The 25,572-nt window shown below is 54.4% G+C and overlaps 9 protein-coding genes across 9 annotated transcripts; 5 read left to right on the top strand and 4 right to left on the bottom strand.

The window, feature by feature from the left end:
* Positions 1-547: 547 nt before the first annotated feature.
* Positions 548-4,094, top strand: QBC33DRAFT_452643 (Arv1-like family-domain-containing protein; the record flags this gene model as incomplete). The annotated part of the gene is made up of 5 exons (XM_060424655.1): positions 548-2,437; positions 3,004-3,213; positions 3,270-3,323; positions 3,390-3,549; positions 3,631-4,094. 5 exons carry the CDS (start codon positions 548-550, stop codon positions 4,092-4,094), a joined length of 2,778 nt encoding a protein of 925 aa, XP_060283073.1.
* Positions 4,095-4,143: 49 nt separating this feature from the next.
* Positions 4,144-4,973, bottom strand: QBC33DRAFT_540446 (vacuolar ATPase). The gene is made up of 3 exons (XM_060428066.1): positions 4,843-4,973; positions 4,705-4,788; positions 4,144-4,624 (listed from the first exon to the last, which is right to left on the bottom strand). The coding sequence occupies exons 1-3, from the start codon at positions 4,851-4,853 to the stop codon at positions 4,492-4,494; spliced, it is 228 nt and encodes a 75-aa protein (XP_060283072.1). The 5' UTR covers positions 4,854-4,973; the 3' UTR covers positions 4,144-4,491.
* A 142-nt stretch (positions 4,974-5,115) lies between these two features.
* QBC33DRAFT_540443 (putative oxidoreductase YfjR) lies at positions 5,116-6,656 on the bottom strand. The gene is made up of 2 exons (XM_060428065.1): positions 6,139-6,656; positions 5,116-6,082 (listed from the first exon to the last, which is right to left on the bottom strand). Exons 1-2 carry the CDS (start codon positions 6,181-6,183, stop codon positions 5,204-5,206), a joined length of 924 nt encoding a protein of 307 aa, XP_060283071.1. The 5' UTR covers positions 6,184-6,656; the 3' UTR covers positions 5,116-5,203.
* On the top strand, positions 6,477-9,249 carry QBC33DRAFT_540441 (mitochondrial amino-acid acetyltransferase). Its single transcript, XM_060428064.1, has 3 exons — positions 6,477-6,964; positions 7,071-7,250; positions 7,308-9,249. Exons 1-3 carry the CDS (start codon positions 6,917-6,919, stop codon positions 9,111-9,113), a joined length of 2,034 nt encoding a protein of 677 aa, XP_060283070.1. The 5' UTR covers positions 6,477-6,916; the 3' UTR covers positions 9,114-9,249.
* Positions 9,250-9,978: 729 nt separating this feature from the next.
* QBC33DRAFT_540436 (BAR domain-containing family protein) lies at positions 9,979-11,866 on the top strand. The gene is made up of 6 exons (XM_060428063.1): positions 9,979-10,195; positions 10,270-10,351; positions 10,426-10,508; positions 10,585-11,185; positions 11,257-11,388; positions 11,456-11,866. The coding sequence occupies exons 1-6, from the start codon at positions 10,164-10,166 to the stop codon at positions 11,489-11,491; spliced, it is 966 nt and encodes a 321-aa protein (XP_060283069.1). The 5' UTR covers positions 9,979-10,163; the 3' UTR covers positions 11,492-11,866.
* Positions 11,867-12,726: 860 nt separating this feature from the next.
* On the top strand, positions 12,727-15,587 carry QBC33DRAFT_452408 (uncharacterized protein; the record flags this gene model as incomplete). The annotated part of the gene is made up of 5 exons (XM_060424645.1): positions 12,727-12,870; positions 12,933-12,983; positions 13,060-13,144; positions 14,022-14,272; positions 14,328-15,587. Coding segments are annotated over 5 exons (1,791 nt in total), but the record flags the coding sequence as incomplete, so codon positions are not given.
* A 608-nt stretch (positions 15,588-16,195) lies between these two features.
* QBC33DRAFT_540425 (caffeine resistance protein 5) lies at positions 16,196-18,838 on the top strand. Its single transcript, XM_060428062.1, has 3 exons — positions 16,196-17,284; positions 17,362-17,630; positions 17,704-18,838. The coding sequence occupies exons 1-3, from the start codon at positions 16,626-16,628 to the stop codon at positions 18,627-18,629; spliced, it is 1,854 nt and encodes a 617-aa protein (XP_060283067.1). The 5' UTR covers positions 16,196-16,625; the 3' UTR covers positions 18,630-18,838.
* Positions 18,839-19,489: 651 nt separating this feature from the next.
* Positions 19,490-23,066, bottom strand: QBC33DRAFT_91334 (uncharacterized protein). Its single transcript, XM_060433178.1, has 2 exons — positions 22,340-23,066; positions 19,490-22,272 (listed from the first exon to the last, which is right to left on the bottom strand). Exons 1-2 carry the CDS (start codon positions 22,887-22,889, stop codon positions 19,622-19,624), a joined length of 3,201 nt encoding a protein of 1,066 aa, XP_060283066.1. The 5' UTR covers positions 22,890-23,066; the 3' UTR covers positions 19,490-19,621.
* Positions 23,061-25,571, bottom strand: QBC33DRAFT_540422 (putative DSB repair complex subunit Ku70). Its single transcript, XM_060428061.1, has 3 exons — positions 25,338-25,571; positions 24,678-25,277; positions 23,061-24,627 (listed from the first exon to the last, which is right to left on the bottom strand). The coding sequence occupies exons 1-3, from the start codon at positions 25,404-25,406 to the stop codon at positions 23,356-23,358; spliced, it is 1,941 nt and encodes a 646-aa protein (XP_060283065.1). The 5' UTR covers positions 25,407-25,571; the 3' UTR covers positions 23,061-23,355.
* Between the last annotated feature and the right edge of the window lies 1 nt (position 25,572).

Here is a 25,572-nt window from a genome sequence, read left to right as displayed (position 1 = left end):
TGCTAGCATGCTGCTTATCTAGGTAGGGAATGATAATTACCAGAGATGCGTCACTCCCTTTACGAGGAGCTATCCGTATTTGCTAGAGTCGGGCTGGTGGAGGTAGGGATTGTAAGATACCTAATCCGTATGAGGTATTGCGTACCTAAAATGTACTCCTGTCTTTTGACCAGCGCCCAAACAATTGGCCACATGTGTTGAAACAGCCAGTCCGGGGAGGGAGGGACCAACCTTATTAAGCCAAGTCCACGCCATCACGACAGCACAACCAACAATCGATTTCCGTCAAGTCAAGCTCGGTATTCTAGGGGAAAACAGCCTTCCTGCATCATTCCACTGACCGTCAGCCACGGGCGTCTTGGTCTAAGACTCTAGGGCTGCTCAGCCTCTGGCTTGAACATCATTCGCAACCCCCGAAACCTCTACCTTCACGCATCCAAGCCAATGACTGCAACCACGATCTGATGCTGAGCCTTGTCAAAAGCCGCCATTGCTGCGCGCTGAGGTCATCGGCCTCGTGCTTGGCCACACGACGATGCCAGAACCAATGAAGTCTGCACAGCGCACCTCCTCGAGTGCCCTAATGCCAGCCACCCAGGACTCGGACTCGGCCTCAATCCGGCCACGAATGCGCCGCCCGGCTAGCACCCCCGGCCGCAACAACGCCGACACCACCAAGCCAGCCTCGAGATCGTCGACCTCACTTCAGCCTAGTCCAAATCTGTCCCCGAGCCGCGGGGCGAGTCCCATCCCTTCGGCGAGGATAGGTTCGAGCACGGGACGGAACAATGGCTCAGCGATTGGACAGGGCAACGGGGGAGGACGGACGGCCAGCTCGGCCTTCGGCGGTGGATTTCTGGACAGCTCGTGGGCCCCGAGCTGGGCGTCTGTGCAGGGATTCGCGGCGTCACTGCTGACCGGGGGCGGCGATGGCGCGTTCGAGAGCGGCTCGGATCAGGCAGGAAGCAAGAGTGGGAGCAGGACCAGGAAGCCAATGCGCAGGACTGTCGATGGGAATTCCTCACATAAGAAGGCTACCGCCTGGGGGCCGGAACCACCGGGATCGTCGCGGCCGAGGCTGGCGGATGTGGCGGCGGGTGCCCAGGCGCAGAGACAGGCGGCTCTGAAGGCCCTGAAGACGGCGAGTGTGCTGGAGAGCTACGAGGGTGTTAATGGCGGGTTGGACGCGAGCGGAAAGTTCAAGAAGAGGAGGTCGGATGAGGATCTGAGAGACGCGTCTCGGCCGGACGAGACGGAGGAACACCTTGTTTACATCCACCACGTCCAAAAAACCGACACGTACGCCGGGATTGTGCTAAAATACAGGTGCCGGGAAGATGCTTTTCGGAAGGCCAATGGATTATGGTCAAGGGACAATATCCAGGTACGGAAATGGTTGGCAATGCCGGTGGACGCCTGCGAGGTGCGAGGGCGTCCCTGCCAAGGACCGTCGAATCCAGGGGAACCGGTCGATCTACTAGCCCCGACACCCGATGCGATCGATCCTTATGGGGGCCATGGGCAGCAGGATGACTTCTTCGCCGCTTCTGCGAACAAGACGTCTGACCAGCGAAAGGCCGAGCAGGAGGGTACTCCCTGGACTCATGTCCGCTGGGTTACTGTCGACTCATTTACGACACCAGTCGAAATCGCCCGGGTACCACGAAAAGCCTTGGGATACTTCCCCCCAAGGCGGAAGAAGACCTTACATAGCTCTTCGAGTCTTTCAACCCCACGAGGATCTTTGGATGTTCCCAGCATTATCCTAGGTTCCGAAGCCATCGACAGCCCCGGAAGCACCTCTTCTCGAAGACACAGTCTGCTTAGTGGTGGGCAGCAACTTGCCGGGCAGCAATTTGCCAACGCCTACGGGGGGTCGACGCCGGCTAGTTTATCAAGGAGTCGCGTCAACAGCGGAGGCGACGATGTCAGACCGGCATGGATGCGCAGACCTGGAGGTGTCGGGTCACTGGGCAAGAACGTGCGTGCACCCGGACCGGACAAGGATTACTTCAACACCTGGACCAAGAAGCACATCCCGGGCCTGAACATCGAGTCTTTCCCATCTATGTCCGTGATGGGATCCGAGATCGCCCGCTTCGCCATCAACGGGGCTGAGCAGGCTGGGATTGTCGATAGCCCTTTTGAAGAAGGCCGGGACCTATCTTCCCCCAGTCGGCAAGGGTCGGGTCTCGACAAAGCTGCTGCGGCCGTCGAAACGTGGCTGCGCGGCGCGTTGGCGAAGCGACCGGGAACGCCGAACTTGGGTCCTCGTGGACGACCGACCCAGCGAGAGGGAGACCTCATTGAACTCACAGATACCAACAGCGACGATGGCAAAGGGGGTCCATTGAACGGTGCAGCAGAGTTTCCGGATCTGGGCCTGCCGAGCTCGTCCGCATATGGCTCCTCTAGTAGGAGGGCTGGGGAGGGAAGTGTCAGGGGAAGATCCACTGGGAACAGCATCGGCCAGGCGAAGAAAGCTGATTAAATTTCGTTTGTCAGGGCAGCAGTGAGCTAAGAGATGGATATCCATGCATTGTTATAGACCAGGCGTTGCGGCGGGCTGGGCCTTTTTGTATACAAGTATTAGCAGAACGTTATCTGGCAGCTGGAGTTTTTCGTCGCATGAGATATAGCTGAATCCTCTGCACACAAGATATTGTTTTGCCATCTTTTTACATCTAACCAGATTGTTTTGAGGGTTAATTATCTATATTGAGCTTTACCTAGGTAGCTACATAGCATACAACGCAGCTTTGGGGGGTACATAAGAAGATAAGAAGATAAGAGCTTATTTACCTATGTACATAGCACAGAATCAAGCGCGATGAAACCACAGATTCCCGCCACCTGCCAGAAAGCCGCCAAGAAAGTCGTGTTAGTCTTCAACGCAACTCTCGCCCACTGCCCACCGCGCCGAAGCCGAACTTCCCCCCAAAGCGTTTTCCCGCGCTCAGGTTTTGGCCATGTTAGATCGGTAACAAAGACCTGAACAAAAAGCCGTTGAAACCACAGAGGGTCCCGCAAATGCCCATCTGTATCGAGTGCCGGCATCCCGTCAAGACGTTATGGAGAGAAGGCGCCGGTGACAAGTCGGGCGGCCACAACATCCGGCTTACAGTCTGCAAGAACTGCGGTCGATTCTGCGACAAATATGTCGAACATGACTTTGTTGTCTTGTTTATTGATCTCGTTTTGATCAAGCCCCAGGTATTTCTGAAGCTGCAGTCGTCGCGAAGGCTTTTGGTATTGATATTGCGCCGCAGGTGTACCGACATCTCCTCCACAATACCTTGATGAAAGACGAGGATGAATTCGCCGTATGACCCCCTGGCTATCGACTACTGTTCTATGGATGTTAGTGCTGACCGCCTGTATTATCGCAGCCGTCTATCATCCGCCTGGGCGTTCTCCTACTTCTCTTCGACGTCTACTTGACATGGGCGCGCATCGAGAAATTGTCCACACCTGACGCCGCATCCCTTACGGCTAGCAACTTTGGCCGCCTTGCGCAGCAGCCCATCGTATTCCAATATGTCTTCTTCCGTGAGTATATCCCAGCCCACCGGGCTTCATTAGTTCCCTGTTCAAATGGCAACCAAACTGACCCAATCCTCCGTACCATAGTCCTCCTCTGCACCCTCTCCACCCTCGCCTTCCACCTCTCGATCCGCTTCCTAACGTCAAGCCGCTCCTCGCCACTCTCCCTCCTCGGCATCTTCCGACCGTACTCGCGCCCGAACTCGGTCAGCACGGCGCTGCTCGTCTCCTCGTCGACCAAGCTCTTTCCCATACTTATGGTCATCTGGGAGTACGACGTCCCCGCCGCCGCGCGGTCGCTGGGCTGGGCCGTCGTGGCCAACAACGTCGAGGCCCTCAAGATCCTGCTCGACTGCGGCTACGGCGTCGCCGCCCTCCTCGCCACCGCCGGCGCCGTCAGCCGCTGGGCGACGGGCCGCGCCGTCCTGTGGGCCGCCGGCCTGGAGGGGCTGGACGGCGGCGGCGAGAGCAGCGTTGCAGAGGACGGGAGGGCGCTGTGGGCACTGGTTCTCTACGTTAAGGAATGGGCGGGGAGGCTGGCTGTTGGGTAGGGCGAGGGGGCCATATTATAGAGAACTGCCCATGAGAGGGATATCTACGCAATGGGTATGGGATATAATATTATAATAATATAATCGATGCTCGTGAAATCGACGACTACTTCGCTGCGAGGAGCGTGTGTATGCTAAGCCCGGCATTTCGGTCGGATGCTCCAAGAAAACTGCAGGCGGCTGCTTGTCCCGATTTCTCTATTCGAATCGGGCTGGCTCTCGTCCCCGTCGTAGAAACATATCCCTTCTGCAACGCAACCTGCGAAGAATCCATAACATGCTGCCACTTGAAAAAGCCCGCAAAGACCCCCAAACGCCCAATAGATGTGGTAATATAAGAAGAGGTGTTTGTACAGAGATAGCCCGTCGATACCATCCTAGTTCCCCCAAGCCCGGCTCATTCATGTAGGTATTCGGGTCGCAGGTCCGACCGCCTCGGCGTGATCAACGGGTTAAACTGCGCAAGGAACGTGATGGCCCACATGAGGTAGCAGCTGATGATAGCGAGAATGAGAGACGACCGCCAGAGCCTAGGACAAGGGAGGTTTTTGTTTAGCCCGGTCTTCCCGCGAATTGCCGCGCCCGGAAGGCCCGTGTTGGGGTTACGAACACTTGGTTCTCGCCCTTCGGTGAGAATATCCATGCGACAACACATAGGACAGCAATGATCACCAGGCCGATGATGATGCTCCACCTGCTCTGGGGGGTTAGCAGCTTGACATCTTGGGGGGGTATTGGCACTTCGCACCCGCTCGCCATCTCTGTCAACGCCTGTGGGCACTTGTATCGAGGATTTCAATCCTGAATGGTGTCGACGTTCTCTGTGGAACTGTGTCGTATCTAGCGGAAGTCGCGTCGTGGTGCTCGAGTTGTTGGAAGTTGAGGTTAGATAGAGCTCACCAGCATTGGAAGGGACGCGGCCGGTTTAGTCATCAGCCCAAGGCAGCGTCGGCAGCCTGTAACAACTGACAACAGCTGACAAGTTTTATCGTTACCAGGGAGAGCGCTTTGATGCATCAAATCCAGGTCATCTACTTCCTCAATTTCTCAATATTAACTATCTCGGGAGCTAGGTAGACACCTAGGTATACGCCAATCCGTCCTCAAACTCAAGCATCATTCTCAAACTTCAACCCTGCCTCCTTCCTCACAGCACCGTAGATAGCAGCAATGTCTCCCTTCTCGCCCGCGTGCTCCTTAAGAGCGGCCAGGTGGCTGTCACCAGTCTCGACATTCCTCATCCTCGTACCCGCGGCCTTGGCCAAGTCCATCGCGTGCCGCGCATCCTTCCTCGCGAGGTCCACCGCGAAGAGCGGCTCCTCTCTCTGGTGGTAGTCGCCGCTCAACATCCTGGTGGAGTAGGCGGTGTACGGGCCGGGAAACAGGTTCCCGATCATCTCGTGCAGGTACTTGGTGCCCAGGCCGCTCTTCTCGGCCAGCACGTGGCCCTCGGCAAGCTGCTCGACCATGTTGAGGATGAAGGTGTTGCCGATGATCTTGAGCGTGGATGCCTTGGAGTACGGCTCGCCGCTCATGTCGACCTCGGCCTTTGCCATGACCCCTGTGTAGTAGGGCTTGGCCTTGCTAACCGCCGCCCTGGGCCCGGCTAGGACGCCGATAAGCTGGCCCGCGTCCGCCATGGCGGGGGCTCCGAAGACGGGCGCGGCAACGAAGTCGGCGCCTGCCCCGAGGATAGCCTTTGCGACCCTCTCAGTGGTCTCCGGGTGAATTGTGGAAGAGTCGACGAACAGCTTGCCCTTTACGTCCGACTTGATCGCCTCTGCTACGGTTGACTCGACGACTTGGTCGTCGGAGAGGGTGAGGAAGATGATGTCGGCCTTTGAAACCCCGGCCTCAACTGACTCAACCACCTCGCTCTTGCCGGGAGTCAGCTTCTGGCTGAGATCAACTGACCGCTGCTTGGTCCGGTTATAGAGCATGAGTGGTTGATCCAAGTTCCCCTTCTCGACGAGGTTCTTGCACATGCCCTGGATCGATGTCAGCTCATGACTCCTAGGGTTCACACAGAAGCAGGCATGCTTACCCGGCCCATGTTGCCCAGGCCAATCCAAAGTATTCTCGGAGCCATCTTGAAGCCGGTCGTGTTCAGTAGTGTAAAGCGCTATGAGTGGTGACTGCGGAAAGTTATGGTTTCTGAATCCCTGAAATGCCGACTTCGAGAAGCAGAATCGTAAAGCTCCAGCGTTTATATCCTCTGAGCAGGCTTACAAATCTTTTCGCATCATGGGTAATCGTTCAGAGAGATATTATGACAGCCTCCAAGATGTGCTGCCAGGCAGTACCTCCGTGGGAAACCCGGAACGGCCCCGCGCGCTATCGGGACATCGGGTCGGGTGCTTACGGGGGATAATGTATCCCCGTGAGACACATAATGACATAATCTGATTATGAGAGTCAAGCAATAGAGGATCTGGATTATGCAGGAGCGGGAACTACGAAGCTGGAACACATCGCCCTCTTGACACTGGCCGTCACTATTAATAAGATACCGAATCTCAGCTACCTTCTTATCTCATGTCGTATATATCTTGTCTGCTCTCGATGTTCCGTGACGATGTAGCTACCTAGGTACCTCCCGTCTAGTGTAGAAATGCCTGGCTAGCGCTGTGTGGGGAATCCAAAACTTGACCGCTTAGCAACTGATTGAGTCACCGACTTAACATTGACAGTTGAGTTACTTGCTACACTTGACTTCCCGTCCAGAATTACTTCTTTCTGAGAGAGAAGATATCGGCGTGTTTTACTTATTTGTGCATTAGAATTGGTAACCCACCAATCTTTCTCACGATGTTCCAATAGTCATGATATCACGCAGCGGGGCTTGGAAAACGGCAAGCTCAGCCGCACAGGTAAATCCCCGATCTCGGCTGTTCAGCTCCGTATCCCTTGCTTGGGATACCTAGACATGCAAACTTCACGAAATGCCATTTTCACCAGCGCTGACTGAGGAGCCAGATCTCGATCAGGAGGAGTGCCAATCGCCGAGACAGCTTTACCGCAGGCCCGCCGGCTCATAGTCCGCGCTCCGCGTCTTGCTGGGAAGGCGAGCGTGGTGCTATTAAGTCAACCCCTGCCTCCCAATGTCGTTATACGACTCTTGCGGAGGCCGAGAGGCAGAAGAGAGATAAAGACAGGGTATTTGCGCGTTCCTCGCCACTGTGATAAACCCCTTGTAGACTTACAACGCTGCAGGACTTCTTCATATCCGTCTTAGAGTCCTCAGCCACGAAGCGGGATGCAAAGGCATACCTCCAAACCTTTGGGAGGCAAAGCAACGCGGTGAAGGCAAGGTCCGCCAATGCTCTGCAGCACGGAATCGCGGCCGTCAGGGAAACCCCACGGTTCGTCCAGGGTGCCGAGAAGGAGCACGTAGTGGAGGCGGATGAAGTTCCGCATGTTGCCATCATCAAGTTCATGAATCCTCAGCTGTGGGATGACGATGTTCTCGATGGACTTGCGAAAACACTCACCCAGTTGAGAACGCTTGGCCTTCTGAGTGTCATAGTGGTCGACTGTGGATCGGACCATTTAGGGAGCCCAACCAACTGGAGGAAGGTTGTCGGCCACGAAACAGATCGCGTTGCGAAAGCCGTGGGTCGACACGGGATGCCGGGCGCCAAGGTGGTCGACTCGGCCATCTCATTTCGCCCGATCCCTCCTCCAGCGAGCCTGCCTTCACTGGCTTCGACCCGGCTGTTTATCGAGTCCGAAGATTCCCTCCTCACACCTCTTCGATCGGGCTATTTGGTAATCGTCCCGCCCAGGGCGCTGTCTCAAGGCCAGATGGACTCTCTGGTCGACTCGAATGAAATCATCCTTGCACTCGCGAGATTTCTGTCAGGCCTTCAAATACCGTGCCCAGCTGCTGGGGACGGTCCTGGCGAAGATGCCGGTATGCAGCTTACAAGGAAGGCAACGGTAGATCGAATTATTGTCGTCGACCCCATTGGTGGAACGCCAACTAAGAAACTACGTAATGGTGTCCACGTTTTCATCAATCTGGAGGACGAGTACGAAGCTGCGAGAGCTGAACTTGACGCTGCTGCCTCCCTCAACTCTGCGGACCAGTCACTAGAGACGACCAAACGGAGGCACTTGGACAATTTGAAGCTGGCCAAGGACTGTCTGTCAGCGCTTCCATCGACGTCTTCGGCCATAATAACCAGTCCGGCTGAAGCTGCGAATCTCAACTCTGCAGAACCCAGTGATGTTGAGGCCGGTGTAGCCGGCTTCATTGGCAGCGTTAGGACCAGGAGGAAACAGAACCCTCTCATACACAATTTGCTCACAGACCGCCCCATTTATTCCTCATCTCTGCCTCCTGGAAGGATAAAACCCAACGACCAGGACGCTGAGACCAGGAAACCTCGGATGCCGACAACAACACTTGCGAAGAGGGGCTTGCCTGTGACGATTTTCCCCGACCCCCGTCAGACTCCATGGTTCCCGCCGCGGCCTGGAACGCCGCGGTTGAGACTGACAGATACCTGCGTCGACTTACCCAGGCTAATATACCTAATTGAGGATTCGTTCAATCGGAAACTGGACGCGCAGCACTATTTGGAGCGGGTGGACGACAGCCTGGCGGGCATTATCATCGCCGGAGAGTACGAGGGCGGGGCGATACTAACCTGGGAACGACCGTTCGGGATGGACGAGGAAACGGCCTACAAGGCAGGCCGAATGGTTCCCTATCTCGACAAGTTCGCCGTGCTTAAAAAGAGCCAAGGAGCCGGTGGAGTTGCCGACATTGTTTTCAACGCCATGGTCAGAGATTGCTTCCCGGACGGTGTGTGCTGGAGAAGCAGGAAGAACAACCCGGTGAACAAGTGGTACTTTGAACGGTCCAGGGGGTCATGGAAGCTGGACGATAGCAACTGGGCAATGTTTTGGACAACCCCTGATGCGGCCTTGGATGCCCAAGAAATACGGGACTACGAAAATGTCTGCAAATACGTTGTTCCATCGTGGGCGGACAAGCAGAAGGCCGCAGATTGAGAAGGCGCAGTGTTCTTGAAACGGGCACATTATTTGTTGAATACCTACGTAACTACCCAACACTGGAACGGTCGCACAACGAGGGCTTTTCCCGTGCCATCCAATATATATATGCTTCCACCCCTTGGCTAGCCATCATCACCCATGTCTAATAGTGACACGAAATAGCTAAAGGCCAACCTTTGGATGGAAAAGATTGAGGTGCTGTTCTGAGGGGTTACCAAACCGCTGGCCCAAGGCCCATTCCCGCAGTATTCTGATGGCGACATCTAGTGCTCTATCAAACCGACCTCATCACCTCCAGTTTACTTCCACTCCACCCTACTGAGGTCCTCCCTCTTCCTGTCATCGGATCAATTTACCGATCACCACCTCGTCCTCGGGTTTGTATTATCTCTGTTCCCAGCACCCCTCGTTAGGCGATTAGCAACTGGAAAATTGCCACTCCCTTTGAGGGGGATGGAGATAGCCCGTCGGCAGAGACTTTCCAATTACAAGGATGATTAGTGAAACAATGGTTGGATCAAGATCTGCAATTCAACTACTGGTATTAGGACGTAATATAATGAGTATTTGTATAGGTAGGAGGAAAGTTGTGGATTTAAAGAGACACAGGTGATAGCATGTCAATACAACAAAACAAAGAACCTGAGGCAGGTAACGAAATCATCGAGTCTCATTCCCGTTGCCAAGCACGGTTGTTTAGGGGTGGAACGTTCGGTTGTTGGGGTGTGGATGTAATACTCATGGCAGTAATTCCAACCAATCAATACCCGGTCACTTGATGGGGCGTAGATGTACACACCCCCGTAACACACACCTGCCCGAGCTTAGCGTAGGTAGGCACTTTCGCTTGTGAAGCCTACCTACTTTTAGCACTCGTACCTTGTCATAATTGCTGATGCGCGCCCGCTGTTGCACCTCTTTAGAAATCTGCCAGATACTAAACTCAACCTCATCGAACCTCCATCAACCTAGCTTCCTTCGCTCCTGCGCTCCAGATACACTATCCAATCCCATTACCGCTTACCCATCGGAACATCAGCAAACATGGATTTCAAGGCCCTGCAAAAGAGTCTCACGTACGATAAGCCGACCCGCTGGACCCGATCTCCAGAGGATCACGAGCAAGCTGACAATCATGGCACCGGTTTAGGAATCTGGGAGGCCAGATCACCCCCTTTGCATCGCGCACCTTCCAGTACACCAAGGAGCAACTTGGTCAGGCTGAGGACAAGGTTTGCCTCCTTTGTTTTATGAACATCGACGTCATCAGTGCATTTCTGGAAGCTGACGACGCTACAATGGCCAGACTGAGCTTCCTCCCGACTACATTGACTTGGAGAAGAGAGTGGATGCCTTGAAGCAGGTCCATCAGAAGATGCTTTCTGTGACGTAAGTTTTGGCGATTCTGTCGAGGTCGCTCTTTGTAAATGGGCGCAGCTAATCCATCCTGCGCTTCTTCTGGCAGCTCCCAATACTCCCACGAGCCCTACGACTACCCTCCCAATATCAAGGAGACATTCCAGGATCTCGGTCGCACAGTCAGCGAGAAGGTCACTCTTCTCTCATCTGCCGCATCCCCTGCCGAGGCCCAGGCTGCCCTGACCGCGCCTCCCACTGCGAAACCGCAGCCAAAGACCTTCCCCCATGCCATCGCCCGCGCCAGCTTGGCAAGCAGCCAGACCATGCACCAACAGCACACAGGTGCTGGGGAGGACCCATTGGCCACCGCCCTCGAGAAATACGCCCTGGCCATGGAGCGTGTGGGTGAGGCCCGCCTGGCCCAGGATGCCCAGATCCAGAGCCGCTTCTTGGCTGGATGGAACACAACCCTCAACACCAATCTGAAGTTCGCAACCCGGGCACGCCAGAATGTCGAGAAGGCCCGGTTGACCCTGGATGCCGTCAAGGCTCGTGCCAAAGGAACCACCTGGAAGATGGCCGGCTCTCCAAAGGGAGAAGGCACCCACGAAGAGCATGAGCTGAGCCCCGAGGCACAGGAGGAGATTGAGAAGGCTGAGGATGATTTTGTCACCCAGACAGAGGAGGCTGTCAGCGTCATGAAGAATGTGGGTCTCCTCAATCTGTCTTGTGTTACCTGAGTGGAAGCAGAAAGAGACACTGACGCACAGCCCTGCAGGTTCTGGACACCCCTGAGCCACTTCGCAACCTGGCCGATCTTATTGCTGCGCAAATGGAGTACCACAAGAAGGCCCACGAGATTCTGAGCGAGATTGCGCCCATCATTGATGGTTTGCAGGTCGAACAGGAGGCAAGTCGTGCTTCAGCTTTCACCTTGCAGTGAAAGTAGCCTTTCGTGCTGACTTTGGTCACTGCAGGCCACCTACCGAAAGAGCCGCGAGAGCTCTTCTTAAATGAAGAAGCCCCATCATTCATACTCACTGCTGCAATTTGCGCGTGAGGTCTCTGAAGTAGGTAGTTCGTCAACGCCCCGTCTGGATGACGACAAGGAAGGGCTGGATAGGAGTGCCTTAGTGGTATCTTCCATTAACATCTGGGCGTTAATGGGCTAGGTCATGGTCTTTTTCACCCTTGTGGTTGGCTTCTATTGCTGTCTATCTTCAGGCTTGGAGTTTCTCTTGTCCCATGATATCACTTGATTTAGCTTTGGATGCGACTTTGTCCTCCACAATACAGTCTGACAGTGGTCATTGAGTCTTTTTGCCGCAACAGTACCTTGCCTACTGAAAATTCTTAGCAGGAAATTGCCTAGAAAGCAAAGCCTTAGCCCTTAAGCCATGATATGTGCTCCTTGTAGGTAGGTTGCTATGTAAGTACTGTAGCTGCTTGAGATTAGGTCAAGCACCTTATCTTAAAATGCATTAGACATTCAAAGTTCTAGGTAAACAAGCTGCATATTGAAGTGAAACAGCTAGCAAAACTCTGCCAAAGTAGTTAATTACAGCAAGAGAGTGTTTGAGAGCTGAGGAGCAAAGAAGACCAAAAAAGAAGAGCAAAATATTACACCAGAAAAATAGCCCCAAAAAAATAACTTGGAGATGCTGGGAATCGAACCCAGGACCTCATGCAGAGATGCTTAACGTTGCTAAGCATGCGCACTACCAACTGTGCTACATCCCCTCGTTATGAGTGAGGGCTTGCAGGAAAGAGTGTTTGAGAACTGAGGAGCAAAGACGAGCAAAAGAAAAGGGCAAAAAAATAAACTTGGAGATGCTGGGAATCGAACCCAGGACCTCATGCAGAGATGCTTAAACGTTGCTAAGCATGCGCACTACCAACTGTGCTACATCCCCTCGTTATGAATTGTTGATCCTCTTAGCCAGATTTTAAACCCTCATCAGCTCAACCCTCAGGCCAAGGCCTCTTGGTTTGATTACCTAAGATCCAGTTCCATCGGACTTTCATATTTCCGTATCCGCTGTCTGCTGCAGCATAGGTCCCGTCCAGTGCGCAACCAGCACCCCTCCAAAGCTTGAGCTCCAAATAACCATTCGTGCCATTTGTATTTCCACACGAAACCTCAGCACGCAACCCGCAGCCTGGGGGTTAGCTGCGTAGACAATAACATGGTGTGTTCCTCCCATCGTCCCTTTCAGTATCGCCTTGTGCAAGCCCCGCTGACAGCCCGCAGTTACCCCTCGGCCTCCTGAACGCCGCCCAGGGGCATCCTATGCTGGTAGAGCTGAAGAATGGCGAGACACTCAACGGCCACCTGGTCATGTGCGACACGTGGATGAACTTGACCTTGAAGGAGGTGGTCCAGACGAGCCCTGTATGTCCGCCTGGTGCCAACTCGTCCCGCCGCCACGTCCACGATCACTAACCCGAACCTAGGAAGGCGACAAGTTCGTCCGGCTACCAGAGGTCTACGTCAAGGGGAACAATGTGCGTGCAGGCGAGAAGTCCTTCGGTGGGATGCGCAACATCTTTTCCCGGCGAGCGCTAATGCGAACCCACGCAGATCAAATACCTGCGGGTGCCCGATGAGATAATCGACCTGGCGAAGGAACAACAGCAGGGACAGCAAGGGAACTTCAGAGGCGGACGTGGGGGACAGTCCAGAGGCGATCACGGCGGCCGCGGGGGCGACCGTGGTCGGGGTGGCAGGGGTCAGGGACGTGGTAGTAGAGGTCGGGGCCGGGGCGCATGAGCGCTTGTTTCGGACTGTTCAACGGTATACCCTTTTTACATGGAAAAGAACGACGACGTATCCGGCCTGTGGGAACTGCTGCGACGACAGGAAGCGCCCATTATGAGGGAGAAGCCACGGATGCAATGACGGCAACAGGCTAGATGGAATGATGGATGGTCAGAGTCGACAAGGCATGGTGGAGTACGCAACCCGCTTACTCCTCGCCCTGACTTAGAGGGCCCTACATAGCTTCCGACAGTTTATATTCCGAGGAGAGGAAGCATACTTAATCACGTCGAAACTTTCATGAATCCAAGGTTGATGAGGTTGCTCTTGAGTATGTCACATGACCTCATGTCAGATTAGCCCCAGTTTATTTTCTGAACTCAAGCGCGATTGAAGCTTGAGCCTATAACAACCTTTTTCCCCGTGTAGAGCCGCGATGTCGGGGACTCGCATCACAATTGACGGGCTATGGAACTGTCTATGCCCTTCGGTTGATGCGCCGACTCTTGTGAAGGCCATTAGTGGGCCTATTCGGTTGCGGCCCCGAATTTACCGCCCATGTCTTCGACCTCTGCCTCTACCTGTATCCCATTGTCAAGCTCGCCCCTTGCACGGCACCAATCGACGGTCCAATGCCTCGGACAACAAAGAACTTGCGTTCACGAAATATGCCTACGGCCGTGTTAAGGATGGCCAGGGCGAAGACGACTCCGTTACCGTCAAGAAACTCGTGCGAAATGAGGGCCTCCTGGCAAGCGGAGGTCTCTCGTCCAAGCTTCATGGAGCGCCCACGCTGATTGTCTATGAAACCTTACGAGCCCTGCAGGGCAAAGCCGGCCAGAGGAACAAGATCAGGGCACTCGTCAAGTATCTAGTCGAGAGTCGTGAAGAGACACCGAACGCCTTTCTCTACGAAGCTTTGATCGCCTCGAACTGGGACGTAACGGGATCAGCAGCGGAGGTTAAGGAGCTCATGGATGAGATGAGAACCTTTGGTATTGCCGGAACCGCGAGTTTATATCACGTTGCCCTACGAGTATGTTATCGCGGACCTCATGTGAACCGCCAATTGCTAACTTATTGGCGCATAGGCTCTCGCGGTGCATCCTGACTATCTACAACGAAACACTATTCTGCGCACGATGAAGGAAGCATGGATAGACATCACGCCTGAAGGGCGATGTAGTGTTGCTCTTGGCCTTCTACGCGATGGTCAGTATGAACTGGCTCTGGACGCCCTGGAGCAAATGACAGAGGAAGGAATCGATATCCCGTCATGGCTCCGCGATGTCTTTATATATGCCCTTGGCCAGCAAGGCTACGTCGATGAGGCTGTAAAGATGCTGCAGCGACAACTGCAAAGCGACGAAGACGACCACAAGGTCCCGCTCAATATCTGGTATTTTCTCCTCGACGAATGCAGTAGAGAATTTTACTATGAGGGCACGAAATTTGTTTGGAACCGGATGGTGCAGTCGAAAACGTTGGTCCCGTCTGACGGTATCTGTCTAAACGTTCTTAACACGGCCTCGAGGTATAGCGACTCAAAGTTGGCCACTCAGGCGATCCAGCACCTCTCGACTAGGGGTGTGAAGCTTGGGATGCACCACTTCGAGGCGTTGGTGGACTGCTACTCCCAGAATAACGACCTGGAAAATGCGCTCGGAGTCCTCTGCATCATGAACAATGCGGGCATTCAATCGGGCCGAGGTAGCACGAGATCGATTCACCTGACTCTAAAACGCTCTCCGGGTCTCACAACCGCTGCTGTGGATGCACTCTTCAGCCTCAGGAGGAAGCACGAGATCCCTGTTTCGGCGTTCAATGTGGTGATCGAGACTTTATGCGACACTGGCGGCCACGAGAAGGCGATCGACTTGTACCATGAAGTCCGGCGTCTCTGCTCGACAGGACCGAACGTCCACACTTTTGAGCCCCTCTTTGCGAGCTGCACAGAGCTTAAAACCGCCGAGTTTCTCGCGTCTGAGATGTCAGCACTTAGCTTAAGACCTAGCCGATCCATCTATGACCGATTGGTATATATCTTCACTGTGGATGGCGATATTGAAGCCGCCTTTCGATACCTGTGGGAGATGGGAAGATTTGCGGCGACGACGGGTGCCCGAAAGTCTGCAGGATCTTGGGTAACGAAACGAACCGCGGTAGCCTTGGTTCGACGGTGTTTCGCGAGGAAAGACGATCGAGTCTGGGATCTGCTGAATGAGGGCAAACGTCGAGGGATGGATCTTGAGCAGGAGATCCATCCGACTTTGTCGAACAGGATGAAGACCGAGGATGACAGTCTCGAACCAGAGACCCCACAACCTGAGACTCGTTCCATGTTAGCTTGAAGGACGCATGTCTAGGGATGGCTGGGACACAAACCCGCCACAGCCGCCACAACCATCGCGGCTGGCTGTTTTCGATGCAATCGGGCGTTAGCTATTCGCGAACAGGTGGCTAACTGGCGTATGTACAAGCCAACAGCGAAATGGAGGAGCATTCCTAGTCAGCGACAGTACCTGACCTTGCAAGTTACGGTAAACATCACATGTCACTAATCACCAAGCCAACGCTCTGTATTCTAGTCTCATCAGGAAACCAAGAGATCTAGGAGGCCCACAAATATAATGAGGACTCAATTGCGCCATCGCTCGAGAGATTTGATTTCGCTGCCAAGGCTGCTTATAAGTTGGGACGATTACATATCCCTAATCCTTCAATCCTTCTGGGTTTGACCTGATGTCATTCTAGATTTCTAAGCCAGTTGACTCATTTTGCCGAATCTGTTCACGTTTTGGAGGGCACCCAGCCAATGAGAGTGCGAACTGAGAGCTCTCCGTCGTGGCCGATCCATTCTGCTGATCCATTGGACCGCCGTAGTCCGGCCGGTTTCCAAAATCCGTTTGCCTCCGGTATTTGCGGCTTGCACCTGCCTTAGCTCCATTCTCCTTTTTCTGCTAGGTCTGACAGGAACCTCTGTTAATCTGGTACATTGGCCGCTTGCCATATTCTCCCCGTCAGATGTACCAGATTAACATTGAAGCGGCTCCCACACAGCATCTAGAAGAGCGTGCCTTCCACGCCCTTCACCATCTATCAAAGGTTGATAGGCCAGTTGGTAAGCTCCGTGGACGATTGCTCCGTGCCCGTGTCCCACATGGAGCTTATGAATCGTATATGCTATTATTCGGAGCCAGTGCTGTTTAAAATCCAGGTAACATTCAGACTACTTATAGAGTAACGTGCTTCCTCTTAAGGGTCAGTTTTCGAAGATCAATATAACTCCCAAGTTGTAAAGCTCAACTGCTTTTTTGTCCTCCGAATATCTCCCTTGTTACTCCAAGCTTGCTTTAAGCTCCATACACATCTTCCCACGAGATATTCACATGGCTTCTCTCATCCGAGAGGCCCCAGTGGGCCATCTTCTAAGGCTCCTAACACGCAACCGGGTGCTCCAGTACCCCGAGGAGAGACCCGATTTTAAGCTCCCGGATACTTGGCTACAGCTCCTGAACGACGACAGTCCTGCCGTTTTTGACGGAAACGAGACAACAGTAACGGAATCGCCTCCACAATCGCCAAGCATCACAGACGTGGAGAACACAGACGGGGAGAACACAGACGGGGAGAACACAGACGGGGAGAACCAAACCGAGAAGGCAGACAAGGAGCTCTCTAGGGAGGCCGACGATATTAGTCTACGATTAGGCAGAACAAGGTCCTGGCAAGATACCTTGCCATACACCGAAGATAGGTTGGAAGTCGACCAAATCCACGACCTCGACAAGACTAGGTCGATACCGATAGCACCACGGAAGACCGAGGATGGAGCTATTCTGGTGGACTGGTATTATACCGATGATCCTGACAATCCACAGAACTGGTCCAACAGGAGGAGGGCCATGATCACCTTGGTCATCTGTCTTTACACCTTCGTCGTCTACCTATCCTCGGCCATCTATACGACATCTCAGCCAGGGGTGATGGAGAGGTTCGGCGTCAACAAGACTGAAGCCGCTCTGGGATTATCTCTCTTTGTCTTGGGGTGGGTTCATCCTATCATTGAGGCCGTTTGGCTAAGGGCGTCGTGGGTTGTATCCAAGTTGCTAACCCAGTTCAAAGTTACGGCACGGGGCCCCTGATCTTCAGTCCTCTCTCCGAGTTGCCCATCATTGGTCGAAACCCCATCTACATCATCACCATGTTCCTCTTCGTCATCGTCTCGATCCCGACTGTGTTTGTCCAGAACTATGCCGGTCTGATGGTCCTGCGATTCTTGCAGGGCTTCTTCGGGTCACCTTGCCTGGCTTCGGGGGGCGCTTCGGTTGGCGACATGTACTCGCTGTTGCATCTCCCTTACGCCTTAATTGCGTGGGTCAGCGCTGCTTACTGTACGTATTCCTCACTCATTCGTCCCAGGTCTCTGCAATGAATGTGCGGGGCTAACATATGTTAACTGTGTAGGTGGCCCGGCCCTCGGTCCTCTCCTATCCGGCTTCTCCGTCCCCGCCAAGGGCTGGCGGTGGTCCCTCCTCGAGATCCTCTGGGTGTCGTCGGCGATGTTCGTCGTCATGTTCTTCTTCCTGCCCGAGACCAGCACGCCGAACATCCTCCTCCGCCGAGCCAAGCGCCTCCGCAAGCTCACGGGGAGCCAGCGCTTCATGTCGCAGAGCGAGATCGACCAGCGCAACCTCAGGCCGTCCGCCGTGCTGATCGACGCCCTCATCAAGCCGATTGAGATCACGATCAAGGACCCGGCCATCATGTTCGTGCAGATTTACACTGCCATCATCTACGGCATCTACTACTCCTTCTTCGAGGTCTTCCCGCTGGTCTACCCGGTCTACTACAACATGGGGCCCGGCCAGGTCGGCCTCGTCTTCCTGTGTATCCTCGTCTCGTGCCTCATCGGCATCGGCATTTACGCGTCCTACATCGCGCTGTACATGAACCCGCGCATCAAGGTGCGAGGCTTCCCCGTGCAAGAGAACCGGCTGGTGCCCGCGCTGGTTGCCGCCTTCGGCCCGACGGTGGGGCTCTTCATCTTCGCCTGGACGGCAGCGCCGCGCTTCCCCTGGATTGTGCCGACGATCGGCATCGCCGTCTACGGCGCAGCCGTCTTCGTCGTCATGCAGTGCATCTTCGTCTACATCCCGATGTCGTACCCGCAGTACGCAGCCTCGCTCTTCGCCGCAAACGACTTCTTCCGCAGCGCCCTGGCCTGCGGCTCCGTCCTGTTCGCCGGCCCGCTCTACGCGAACCTCGGTGTCGCGAGGGGCACCACCCTGCTCGGCGGGCTGAGCACCATCGGCATCGCCGGCATCTGGCTGCTGTACTTCTACGGCGCCAAGCTGCGGGCCATGAGCAAGTTTGCCGTGTCGGAGAACTGAAACGAGTATGGTAAAAGAGGAGGTCCAGATATAGATAAAAGGTTTGGCGGCGCGCGATACACTGGGCACGGGGTGGTAAAAACGCCGGGTTTTTGGGAAATAGATGTCTCCGGAGAAGCATGTATAGCAACCACGATTGCTGCGGCCATTGGCCTTTTAATGAGTTAGACGATGATTAGCCTGTCATACCAACACCACCTTGGATTTCACTCGCCTCCCGTCCTATGAGTAGCCCCGACCCTCGAGGTGCCTGTCAAAGGTAGGTAAATAAATTAAGGAAGCCGGTACAATAAGGGGAGTTGGTTCACTGGATTCGGATGCGATGTCATAGCCGCACCTACGACTCCCTCTCGGTATCCGCCTGGATACGGGCCTTGCCCCCAGCTCCCCGGGGTTTTTTCTTCTCTTCTTTTGTTTTGGTCCCAATAATCTTTTTACGCCTCGTCAATCGTCCATATCCTTTGGCCATTTCCATCTAATTAACGTTGGCTGGATTTTTCTTTGCGCAACAAGTCTACCACCAATACCTTCTCCAAGATCCCTTGGCCCCTTAACAACCCTACTCCCGGAACATGATAAACCACTTCTAGGTGAGACATCTTGCCCGCAGAAGTCCTAGTCACGGTATATACCACATGGCCACTATTGCCCAGGACGCTTTGCCTGTAGACTGGTATCGCATGACTCCTCAGCGAATCCCTGTTTGACGTTGCCGTCATCCACGCCATATATTACAACACACATACAGATCACACAGCGGAGGGTGGATTGGGTTTACGAAAGATGTTGAACACGGTCGATCCCAAAATATTGCTCCCCCCCTTGTGAAACAAAGACCAGGGAAAAAACAAAGTACAGGGAAAAATGTACCCTCTTAAAATATCCCCTCAACTCCCTTGTTGCGTGATTGTCTGCCCCGTCCTCCCTCAATTCAACAGGAGGGAAATATGACGGCAGCCCCGCGTCGTGGGGATCGGACCTCGCCCCCTAGTTCAGGTCCCCGGGTTGCCTCGGAGCAAGTTATAGATCGACTGATCACCGGTATCCATACTGCTGTAGGTATGGCCGGACAGGTTCATAGACGACTGCTGCTGCTGACTGTAGTGTCCGCTTCCCTGCGGCGCAGGGTTGTCGGAGTAGCCGCCCGCCGCGCCGTTTTGACTGCTGCCGCCGGAATAACCATACCAGCCTGGCTGGCCATGCTGGCCATGCTGGCCAGAAGAACTCGGCGGCTGCTGGGAATAGGAGGGATACGACGCCTGCTGCTGATTCTGAGGCTGTTGTTGGTTGTACGAGTTGGCCGATGGCGCGGGGCGCTGTGTGGTGGCTCTCGGCCGCATGTTGGTTGATCGCGCGGCTTGCGACTGCTGCCCGCTTGTCGAGTACGACAACGCAGCTGGAGTGGACGAATTATTATTGTACTGCAGCGAGTTGCGAGCCTGAGATGCTGCGACATTGCCCCACTGGCTGACACTGGACGCCATGGCTGTCGTGTACGATGGAGAAGCCTCCTGGGTTACCGGGTTCGTCGACGCAGGAGTGGGATTACCGTGAGACCGCGCATTATTATATGCGTCGTAGTTGGAATACGAGCTGGGCATGGCCGTGCCGTACGCCTGGCGCATGGTACTGTAAGTCATGCCGTCATTAGACTGGGCGGCTGCTTGGTTGCTGGGCTGCTTCGAGTGGGAGTTGTAGCTCGATGGGTAAGCAGAGCTAGAGCCTGCTGAAGCAGGGGCTACCGGGTTGCTGGCAGGGTGCTGCGCTGGTCCCTGAGGATGCCGTGCAACCGGCATAGCTTGCACCGGGGTCCGGTTCTGCGCCCTTGTTCCAGTCCGTGACGCGTCGCGCGTAGTTGGCGCAGGGGCTGAGAAAGACTTAGGCTGCGGGGGTGGCGACTGTTTCGCACTGCTGTTTCTAGCAGACCGTGCTAGTTCCAATGCCTGCTGAATCACCTCACGTGTCTGATGAGACCCATGTATCTGGATAGGACCTGGATTTCGAGTCATCGACTGTTCCGGCGAACGCGCCTGGGCGATTGCCGGAATAACGCCATAGCCATGGGTTTGCGACGAGGACCGGCTGCCGGCATAGGAACCTGCCCAGGCATCGCTACTTGTAGCAGGTTGTTGTGCGGCATGATCGAAACCGGAATCAGATCGTTGATGTCTTGAGTCATTCGGTGTGGCAGCTGCAAGAAGCTGCTCTGGGTACGACGTACCAGGGCTCTGTTGCGGCTCTTGGGGAGCTGTCGAGCCAACGGTAGAAGAGTCTTGAGCAGGTGTCTGGCTATAGTCCACTCCGGAGCTGGCTGCCCAGGGTTGATTCGAAATGTCCAAGGGAGCTGATGGGGGAAAGGTCAAACCCGAGGAATTCTGATAGACATCGGTGCTCGCCTCCGCATAGGCTGTTGAATGGCTCGTGGGAGGCGAGGCAGACTCGGACGGAGGGATGGCTATGCTATCACCATGAAGATCAGGGGATGGTAAGCCCCCGGCTTCTTCCTCCAGGTTTTCATCCGTTCCTTGCGGGTAGGCTGATTTGTCCTTCCTCGTTTTGAGAACAGGGTAGGAGCAAGTATTGTTAGATCGAAGACACTGTGCACAAGACGGTTGTTCCTTGCCACACTTGATCTTCCTTCTGCGACAGAAATCACAGGCGCCTGCTGTCCTTCGCGACCCCCCCGCAGCCGGGCTGGTATTTAAAGCCGACAGCGCAGCATTGTCGCCAGCAATGTCTTGTTCCGAGAAACCGGACTTCTTCGCCGGCTTCTTGCGCTTTTTGGGGTTACTCGGTGATGGAGCTGCCGCCTCTGTGCTGGGTGTGACAGAAGATGCTTCATGGGTCTGAGCTATGGCATCTGGGCTGCCGGCTGCCGGTGCTTCCTTATTAGGGTGAATGATCCGCAAACGCTCAGCACCGTATTTCTCAAGCATCATCAATGATTCCATTTGCAGTTCGGGCGATTGGTTTGAGAAGATGCTGAACTGCTCCTGAGATAGGGTCTGGGGATCAATCTTGTGGTCTGTGAGCAGTTGTATGGCAACATCTCGACGGCGTTCTGTCTCCCCCGGTGGAAGATTGAGGATAGGGGCACTGGTAGCGACAGCTGAAGACTGTGACTCGGTGGAGCTAGGGGACGCGCCAACCAGTCCTTCGGGATAGCTGCTTGTAGTCTCCATGCCTGCTGCTCCGTCTTGTGTCGCCAGTTGTGACTGAGTATTGTAGAGCGGCCGTTGAGATGACTCGCCAATAGGTAATGCTCCGGGCATCTCGGGTGGGAGGAGGCCGCCCTCTGGGGCTAGGTTAATTTCTCCCTCCTTTTTCCCCCTCCGCACCGGCTGACTCGTACCCTCGCCTGCTTGAGGCGCGGTCTTCCGTTTCCTGCGACTTGAGCCCCCGGCCTCGCCCTTTTGGCTGGAATCCGCGGCCTGACGTTTGGAATTTGGTGTTTTTGCTGCTTTGCGTACTGCCGGCGGCTCTTCGACAGTCGGAGGTGGAGGTGGAGGTGGAGGATTGAGCATCTCGAGAAGCTGAGCTACCGTTTTGTGCATTGGGGTGTGTTCATATTTGAGGCTGATAGACTTGTTAGGTTTGGAAAAGGCTATGGTGACAGAACCTCGGCAATCAAATGCTGGCCGACCTGTAACGATGATCCTGTCAGAAAAAGAAGGTGTGTACATATACAGTGAAAGAAATGACATCCATACCCATGTGAGCAAGACCTTGACTGTCCTTACTACTCCACTCCCCTTCCACGATTCGGGATGGGTGTCTGGCATGCTGCCGAGCCCATGCTTGGGTTGAATTCTTGCAGACATAGGTGAATGTCCAGCCCTGAGCAACTCGAGAGACTTGGCGCACAACCCAGTTTGCACGGTCAAGCTCACCCAATGCGGCGATTAGGTGTTTTGTGACAGTCCTCTGGAGGGCCGGGTCATTGTCAGGCTGATTGACGAGTGTATCAATCGCACTAATTTGCCTTGCAGACTGGGATCCATCGACCGTAGACGAGGGCGCGCTTGTCTGAGGTCCCCCAAGCTGGGGGTTGATATGGGCTGCCGATTCATGGGCTTCGCTTTCTGTTTCGATGGCTGTGATATTAAAGATAACCGAGGACGGTAGCTCGAAGGTTGACGATATATGCTCAGCCCTTGTCTGGCTGACCTTGGCGTGGAGAGCATGACTGAGTCGGACTTGGAGATCAGCGACCGAGTCACATAAATGACTGTTTGATGGCGTGGCGAGAAGCGCCTCCATGGCATTCACACTGTGGCATTCTAGCCCATGCAGTATAACTCAGGTAGTCACGGTGTGGGGAGAGACACTGGGACGTCAGGTCATCGTGAAGACTAGTGAGTGGCAGGTCGAGCAACCTGCGGGCTGGGCGACAAAGAAAATAAATCGTCCCAAGGTTTGTCGCGATCCAAAGACGCGATTAAGTAAAGGCCTGGGCACAGATGTTGGTGGTGGATTCCAAGGTGAGTTCCCACCGACTGACTAATCACAGGCCCCTCCCCCCAAAATCCCAGTACGGTATCCTGTACCTAGGTAGCTACCTACCTACCTAGGTAGAGCACCAGAGACCTGCCTACAGGTACGTACCTCTGTACCTACACGCCATGTCGTACAGTTACATTTCCATTCCATTTAACCTGCCTGCGCGCCTGATACCTTCATCCATAGGGACCCATCCGTGTGTCAACACCCCATATCGCCTCTTCGTTCATGCATTTTCTTCAAGCCATTGCTCGAGCCTCTCGACGAGGTCAGCCTTCTTGCCTGATATGCTCAGGCCCTTACTGGCCATTACGTCCTTGAGCTCGGCGACTGTCATCTTCTTCAGGGTGTCCTGTTCGGCTGCCAGCTTGAGCTGAGCGTTGTTCATTGATGAACCTGGTGCCTTCTTGCTCGAGGTAGTAGAATTCGCGGGTTTTGCTCTCTTCTTAGGCCTGTCATCATCACCATCTTCAGCTTCCCGTTTGATTGCTCTGCTGTCAGCGAGTTTCTTTGCTTCGGCGTCGACCCCCTTGTCCCAGTCAACCAAGTAGCCGCCGACTCGCTTATTGATGGCTTTATATCTCGGGAGTGTTGCGTCTTCTGGATGTTCAGGGATCTCCTCCTCGAGAGCCAGCGTCTGCAGAATCCGGTAGTGCCACTGCAGCGCGGGATTGGGATATTTGGTGGGGTTGTACACTGCCTTCGGAAGCTGAAGGTTCTGCACTATGACTCTCATGTGGTCGATGAGTTCGTTGGAGCAACGCGTCGTTGAGTTGAGATCCACATTTCTGATATCGTCTGCAAACGGTAACGGGTAGAGCCATAGGCCTGCAGGGAGGAAGGACGTCGCCGACTCATGGTCATCAGGACTCCTTGAAGGCAAGACGGCCACGAGGATTGGGTTGGCATTAGACCGCGAGATGAACCATGCCAGGGCCATCTTCTGGTCTTTGAGCAATTTCTGCCACAGGGCAGAGAAGACGCGGGTAGATCCAACGTAATCATCCTCGCTTGGGTAGATGAAGGTTGACTTCTTGACTGAAGCCCAGTTCGGGAGCAGCGTCCTCGGCTTGAACCCGATGATTCGGAGTCCGGTCTCGCCGAATGACTTCAGGCCCTTTAACTCTTCAGGATTGAAGTAGACGAACTCGCCGCCGAACTTATACGCCTTCTTGATCTCGGACTTCTCGACAGTTCTGGCATCCGAGTCTAGTTTTGTCGTCTCCCCCACGGCGAGCTCTGCCTTCTCACCGCCAAGCCAAACGTAGCATGTACGTGCTGGCACTTGTCGGTGAAGGATATGATACCCCTTGATCGATATTCTCAGACCCGGGGCAATATCAAAGGGCAGATTCGAGAAGTAGGACCGCTTTGGGGTCTGCTTCGAGTTGATGTTCGATATCAAGGAATTTAGGAGGGTTAAGCCGTCTCCAGACCTTGATGTTTTGATCTCTTCTGGCGAACTCGAGTCTCCCGCAGGGTCGCTGTAGACGATATCCTTGTCCAATTAGCTCGCGACGGCCTTCAGCGGCCTGCTCATACACGTACATCGTAGAATTTGGACAAATCGAATCTCTTCTCCTCGTGGCTGATTGGGAAGAGCTCGATAACGACGCCAAGATCGTAAAGATCCTTGGCACGGACAGCAGCTGCCGAGCGTGCCTGCTTATCCCCCGCCTGGGGATCATCATTGTCGGTAATGATGAACAACCGGCGTGAGCCAAAGTTTGGCGCGTTGGTTGTGAAGATCTGGTTGGCACAAAAGAGAACGTTGGACATGGCAACGGTCTCGTCCGTAGGGGTCAGGACATCATCTGGATCCTCGCCTTCCTCTACCAAGCTCTTCAGAGTCATGACGTCCTCGGCGGACGGGACATCCAAGTCGATGAAGACATAGCAGTGAGGGTAAGCGCTGCGCCCGTTGTTCTCATCGCGGAACTTTGACTTTTTGGTCCCGAATAGTAAGATACCCATCATGTCTTTGGGTTGAGCGATGATGCGCTGCTGCATGATTTGATACGCGCATTTCAGCGCCGCAGCAATGGCACTATCACCGGCTTTCTTCGCATCGCCCGCCGGCGGCGGGTCCGCCATTGACTTGCTCACATCGATAGCGAAGATGATGGCATCTTTTTGCGCCTTGTAGTCCTAAAATACCCGTCAGCCCAAGTTATCGTATTGGCCCGTCGACGACATTCTGGGACTAACAGTCTCGTCTATCTCCTCCTCGCCTTCCTCCGCGTTCTCGCGTCGCTCTTCATCGCGTCCCCAAGCCATTTTCTGATTGAGTATGGGCCTGCAGTCCTGCTGCTTGTTGTCGAAGGGGAATCTTCCTAAAATGCACTAGGTAGTTGAAAGGAGGGACGACACGGAGTATTGGTCGGACGCGTCGAGAACGTCCGAGTGCTGGCGATCCTGGTGCCTGGACTCTTTAAAGAACCAC

The sequence above is a fragment of the Phialemonium atrogriseum genome (genome assembly GCF_030411735.1).
Source record: "Phialemonium atrogriseum strain 8032-3 unplaced genomic scaffold QBC33scaffold_14, whole genome shotgun sequence".
Taxonomy (NCBI): Eukaryota; Fungi; Ascomycota; class Sordariomycetes; order Cephalothecales; family Cephalothecaceae; genus Phialemonium; species Phialemonium atrogriseum.
The sequence above is the reverse complement of the archived record's forward strand: the minus strand, read 5'-3'. Positions and strand labels throughout refer to the sequence as shown.